At 38.2% G+C, this 6,124-nt stretch overlaps 1 protein-coding gene across 8 annotated transcripts; it reads right to left on the bottom strand.

The window, feature by feature from the left end:
• Positions 1 to 1,497: 1,497 nt before the first annotated feature.
• LOC149576194 (Tetratricopeptide repeat (TPR)-like superfamily protein) lies at positions 1,498 to 4,532 on the bottom strand. Of its 8 annotated transcripts, none has more exons than XR_016361404.1 (5): positions 2,639 to 4,532; positions 2,433 to 2,486; positions 2,287 to 2,335; positions 1,922 to 2,055; positions 1,498 to 1,744 (listed from the first exon to the last, which is right to left on the bottom strand). XR_016361404.1 is itself a non-coding variant. In XM_089816627.1 (2 exons), exon 1 carries the CDS (start codon positions 4,386 to 4,388, stop codon positions 2,664 to 2,666), a length of 1,725 nt encoding a protein of 574 aa, XP_089672753.1. In that variant the 5' UTR covers positions 4,389 to 4,532; the 3' UTR covers positions 1,933 to 2,055; positions 2,639 to 2,663. The 8 variants fall into 8 exon arrangements, 1 of the variants encoding a protein (XP_089672753.1); XR_016361409.1 differs by having other exon boundaries at positions 1,498 to 2,055; positions 2,185 to 2,335; positions 2,639 to 4,152; positions 4,272 to 4,476; XR_016361408.1 differs by having other exon boundaries at positions 1,498 to 2,055; positions 2,639 to 4,152; positions 4,272 to 4,476.
• Positions 4,533 to 6,124: the final 1,592 nt, after the last annotated feature.

Below are 6,124 nucleotides of genomic sequence, written 5' to 3'. Positions count from 1 at the left end.
CCATGGGCATTTAATCTTCTCTTTCAAGATTCGAAGGATTTCCTCCTTGAATAAGCTGCAGATCATCAAATTCATAAATATGTAAACAAAAGAGGAGCCTTCTACTAGTCGAAAAAGGATCATAATTTTAGGGAGGTCCCACACCATAGAGATCCCAAAAAACATTGAGTACAATGTCAAATTAGCTTATGTTGTCTAAGCCAAAATGTCCCCATAACTCAGCATCCACGCTCTGCCAAAATAATTCCTTTTTTGAAAAGTCAATAATCCCATAATATGCACTATTAGAAACTGAATAAACAGAAATGCTATTTTAGACTTAATTGTTTGTGATTGCTAATTCCTCCAAATCTGTAACGCCCTTCTCTTCCCCCCCACTTTAAGAGGCAATTTCCTCCGGCCCATTGGGAAAAAAATGGAATGGGTTAAAGAGATGCAAGGGAAGCTGCAAGACAAACTAATGGTGGGGGCATAAGATGATATGACAAGGACTTAAAATCATATGATCATGTTTTGGTATTACCTTGTTTAAAAAACTCAACTAGGCTTCCAACAAAAATGAAAACAAGAATATAGAACAAGGAAAAAAGTAACATGTTTGAATTATGGAACTAGTTGGCCAACAAACACATTGTTGGCCACAAAACATAGGGTAATAAAGAACAAAGTGGCCTGGCTCCCTACAAATAACTTTCCGTGTCTCACAATCTCTTACTGATTAGGGATGAAACTGAATAAACAGAAATGCTATTTTATACTTAATTGTTTGTGATTGCTAATTCCTCCAAATCTGTAACCCCCTTCTCTTCCCCCCAACTTTAAGAGGCATTTTCCTCCAGCCCATTGGGAAAAAATGGAATGGGTTAAAGAGATGCAAGGGATGCTGCAAGACAAACTAATGGTGGGGGCATAAAATGATATGACAAAGACTTAAAATCTTATGATCATGTTTTGGTATTACCTTGTTTAAAAATCTCAACTAGGCTTCCAATAAAAATGAAAACAAGAATATAGAACAAGGAAAAAAAGTAACATGTCTGAATTATGGAACTAGTTGGCCAACAAACACATTGTTGGCCACAAAACATAGGGTAATAAAGAATAAAGTGACCTGGCTCCCTGCAAATAACTTTTCGTATCTCACAATCTCTAACTGATTAGGGATTACCATAAATACTCAAAGAAGTTGTATATGATAGTAACAACATGCATAGAATACAAACAAATATACCATTATTTGAATCCATGCATTACATATCCTTCCTTTTCATATAAATAAAAACCCTAACTGAAATTTCATACAAATACAAATATGTTTTTTGGAGAAAGTTAATTCCAAATCATAAGCCTAACCATATCTCCACATATTAGTCTGCCCTTATTCCTAACCATTCATGTAAAGTGCCTCAAAGTCAGTTGATAAAATTATCAATGTCACCTAAGTAACATGCATAAGACCATCACGAGACTTCAATTTTCATGTCATGTAGATAGAGATACAAGAATCTCTGTATAATTAATCTATATAAAATGGTCAATGTATGATGCCCTAGATTCACATTCATTATTTGCAACAAACTGGCAGTCAGCTTACAGTGCTGTCAGTTTAAATTCAATGAAAAGTTGGTCAGAACTGATCCTTATTAATAGTCTCAATCAATAGATGGGCAACAACTCTAACAAGATAGATTTCATGCACAGCCAAATATCAGCTGTCGACAGCTGGAACAGCCACAGAAACAATCTGAAACATGTGACATATCAATAAGCAGACTAGTTGGAGTGAATACATGTCCTTGGCATAGGAAAACAAACACAACTTGGGTCTTCCTGATATTAGTCCACATGAACCACTATCATAGCCTTGATAATAGATACTTCTCAGAAACAATAAGAGTTCATAAAGTCAGATGAGCATCACCTGAAGGCTCGTCCCAAAAAGTGCAGTAAATCTTATTTTCCAAAGAAATGGGCTCAAAAATGCATAACGTGAAGGTCTGTAACAGAATTTAGCCTTGGCTTAAATGCAGAAACATAAACTTGATTCCAACTCTACTGCAAAGAAGACAACAACCATATCAGAAACAAATATAACCATTGTGGATAATAAACGTGACTTTCTAGAGCCCCTGCTTCAATATATGAATGAAACTAGTTTTCTCCTTTTCAAGATTAATAACGTACAAGCTACATTAAGGCAGTTGCTCAAAAAAATTGTTTGCACAAACTTTTTGAATGTGCATTACAATCACTTGGCATGTTAACATTGTACTCAAAACTATTGACCTTTGTGGATGTCCCACGTTCCAGAAATAAATGGCCTCAATGTTGCAACCTGACGACACAGCTAAAGTTTGGTCACAATGTTGAAATCAGAGTAATGCACTTGATCAACATTCAAACCATGAATGAAAATAAAATAAATAACCTACAAGGCAGTTTCTCATGTGCTGAGTCCACAAAGAAAATGGCATGATGGACATTTCCTATTGTCAAATAAAGAAGTCAGAAACAATGAAATATAACCTCTGCAGTGCAGTGAATTACCTCAAATATATCTCATTTCAGACCACTATAGCGAGTTTCAAACAAACAACAAGCTCTGCATTTAGTCTGTTGAGCAGAAATGCAAACTTACCTACTCTAAATGGTATGAATTTGTACTACCCTTTGATCTGTTCTGCATGAGCTTGTAAAGCTTCCTCCTTCAATTCTTTTGTGGCAACAACAAAGCTTCGAACATGTAGTGAAGGTTGAAACCCCCTGTTTTCCATTTCCTGTAATAGCATCTCCGCTGTATGCCAGTCCAAGGCCTGTATAACATGTGCCTTGATCAATTTGGTGTATAAGTCCCTGTTAGGAGAATGACCACTGTTCTTAAGATCTGAGAAATACTGATAAGCCTTTTGAGTGTCACCCAATTTGCATAATCCATCTATCAATATCTTGTGTGTAATTAAAGGGATTTTATTTATATTAGCCTGCTTGGCTTTTGTATACACATCACAAGCTTCTTCCATTTTACCTGCCCTGGAAAAGCTGGCCATGATTACATTAAAGGCATATATATCAGGTTGAAGTTGTCTGGTGGGCATATGTTCAAGCAATGACATGGCTTCCTCTGGTCTCTGAGCTTTACAGAGAGCAGTGATAATGTAGTTATATGTTGCATGATCAGGAAGGGGTCCATCAGCAACCATTTTTGATAGCAATGCTTGAGCTTCTTCTATCCGCCCGTTTATGCAGAATGTGCGAACTACAGTAGAATAGGCTTTCAAAGCGTGCCTACGTTCCCCACTTGGAAGAGTCTGTAAAATTTCAGCAGCAGTGCCTGGGTCCGCTGCGTCATTACAAAGGGAATCAACCACAGAAATCAGGGCAGCTATCCCTGGGAATATCCCTTCCTCGATCAATTTCAAGTATACCGTGTGTGCATCTTTTGTCCTCTTGCCTTTACAGAAGGATTTGACAACTTCAGAAGCAGCAGACCCTACATTTCCTGGAAAAAATTGAGCCTTTTTCATCCCTTCCAAAACAGTGAATGCCTCGTCAAACATAGAAGCCATGCAGAATCCCTTGAAAGTGATAAGATAGGATTCAGGTCCACGCTTGCACTTAAATTCTTCAAACCGGTTGAACATCTTACGAGCGTGTGTTACTCTCTTTGCACGCCACATATGCTTAACCAAAGTATCCAATAATGGCGTAGTCAAAACTCCTTTGTGCTTTTCTGCAACTTCTTGAAACAACTTTCGCATGATGCTGAGCCCGTCCCCATTAATTTTATTGCACATGGTCGTAGTAATGATCTGCATAGTACCCCTACTTGGAATATATTTTGGCTGCTTAAGAACCCAACGAAAAAACTTATCGAATTGCTTACAATCAACATCTGGATTTCTAACAACTCTAACAAGCAGGCCCTCGCTTATTCTCAAATCTAGGGCTTGAAGCTCTGTTTCCAGTTCGATTACCTCCCATTTCTCCTTGAGCAATCTAACAACATTTCCAGCATCTCTCTTTTTCTTTTCTGAAAGATTGGGTTTTTCAAAATCCGCTGCGGTTGAAGTGTTTTTTATGTGGGGTTCATCAGAACCGTGGAGCTCTCGTTCACTCTTATAAGGGTTCATATCATTTTCATGTTCTTCATTACTGTCATTATTAGGGTTCAAAACATTTTCAGGCTCTTCATTACTGTCATTATGGTCTACAAAACTTTCAAAATGGAGCACAGCAGAAGAATGTAAACAAATGGGTATTGCCGACATGACCTGGTTTTGGGGGATCGTGGATGCGATTCGAACCTTTTCCGTTCCTGAGCGGGTATAAGAGGCATTGACTGCTTTCGAAACTCTGCGAAAAATCAATCCTGCTTTTGATCTCCACATTTTCGCTTGATGATTTCGAAGAGAATATAAGCCAGCCGGTATTATTAATACTGTTCAAAACGATCAGCCATTACACTCCAGAAGTCTTAAACCTATTTACAGCATCAGCTTTGTATTTTATAGCTGGGTCCGTCCACTGCGAAATGGCAGAATACTAGGGTTTTTAAGAGTTTTTGGTTCTGCTAAGATCATAAGATTTAAAATTAATTTGAAATTAAAGTTAAATTGGAGTATTTTTGTTATTATTATTATTAAAAATGAAGTAAATTAAATTAGCATTGGGCTGGCAATGTTCCCAATATTTTTAAGGTTTCAACGTTTAGATATAATGAGTGTTAAGTAGATTGTTAAGGAGATCTATATTTAAATGAGAAATAAGTTTTTATAAATTACTAATAATAAATATATAAATTGATAAAGAATAATTTAAAAACTATTTTATTTTTTTAATATCATTCGGATATAAGATACTAATCATATTTATAATTTATTAATAGTTCATAGAAATTGATGTTGTATCTAGATGAGCAATTTCATTATTGGTAGTTCACAAAAATAAATTAGTTATTTAGATGAATAATTTATTTATTAGTAGATTAATGTCTCATTTAGATGAATGTTCTACTTACCATGAACTATAACTTAATGATTTTTGATGAATAGTCCTTTTCAATTAATAAAATTTACTAAGATTACAATTCACAAAAAAGGGCCGGGGGATACAGGATCACACTGCGAATGAGTTCAATCGGCCGAAGCCGGAGTAAACAACATGGCCACAACCAGCAACTATAAACTATTCATCAAAAAAAAAAAATTTAAAACAACCTCATGCTGCCAAGGTAGTACCAGCAGAGGGAGGAGGATCATCTTTATAAGGAAATCCCCACGCATCAGTGGGATTGTGAGGCGGACTAGGAACAGTCCAGCCGTCAGCAGCTTCCGCAGGATCTGGGGTAGTTGTAGTCTTCGCATCCTTCTTGTCTGGCCGCGGAGGAGAAATTGCCAAGGCCAGTCGGGGAAACTTGCCAGAGTGCGCCCGTCCAAGGGGAGAAGCCGGAGACCAGCCAGAAGCCCGCCTAGGGGGGGGAGCCGAGGACTAGCCAGAACCACCACGTGGTGGGGAAGTGGAGCGGCGCCTCCAACCGCCATGACCACCGCTGGGAGAGCGGTGGCAGGGACCCTGGGAGCGCGGCGTGTGCGAATGGCGACCAGAGGACTGGCGTCTGGAATGGCGACCGCGAGATGAGGAGGCATCAGCCGAGGCATCCGAAGGCACTCTAGCAATGGTACAAGGAGCATTGCCCCAGTGGTTTAACAATTCTTGTAAGTGGGCAACCTCCAGGGCAACTTTATTAGCTTGCACCTGTATCTACATAATGACATTGTTACAAATGCATGCCTTAGTGTACATTGCAATGTTAACATCCAAAAAACTGTTAGTGAATAAAACTGCATTCATATCTTTCCATAGAGAAAACAAAATTTTCATCCTGAAAGTATGCCAAATCTGGGAAAACTTTCGAGGAAATCTGGGGGAATCACCCAGCAGGATCATGTGCCATGAAAAAGGTTCGGGCCTGAAAGGCATAAAGGAGGTAAATAAATTACACCTAAATGATACTAATGTGAAAGAGGTATGTTGACGAAAGCAAGAGCTCAAATTGAGATAGTTGCCTCAAACCCTACACACTCAAAATATATAGGTGTTCTTAGAGTCTTTACTAGACACCATT

This window comes from Cupressus sempervirens, chromosome 1, assembly GCF_028749045.1.
Source record: "Cupressus sempervirens isolate cs-2001-9-10 chromosome 1, ASM2874904v1, whole genome shotgun sequence".
Taxonomy (NCBI): Eukaryota; Viridiplantae; Streptophyta; class Pinopsida; order Cupressales; family Cupressaceae; genus Cupressus; species Cupressus sempervirens.
This window is presented reverse-complemented; position numbering and strand designations above follow the sequence as displayed.

Coding starts and splice junctions, on each gene's coding strand:
- LOC149576194 (XM_089816627.1), bottom strand. CDS start 4,388: ATGTGGAGATCAAAAGCAGGATTGATTTTTCGCAGAGTTTCGAAAGCA.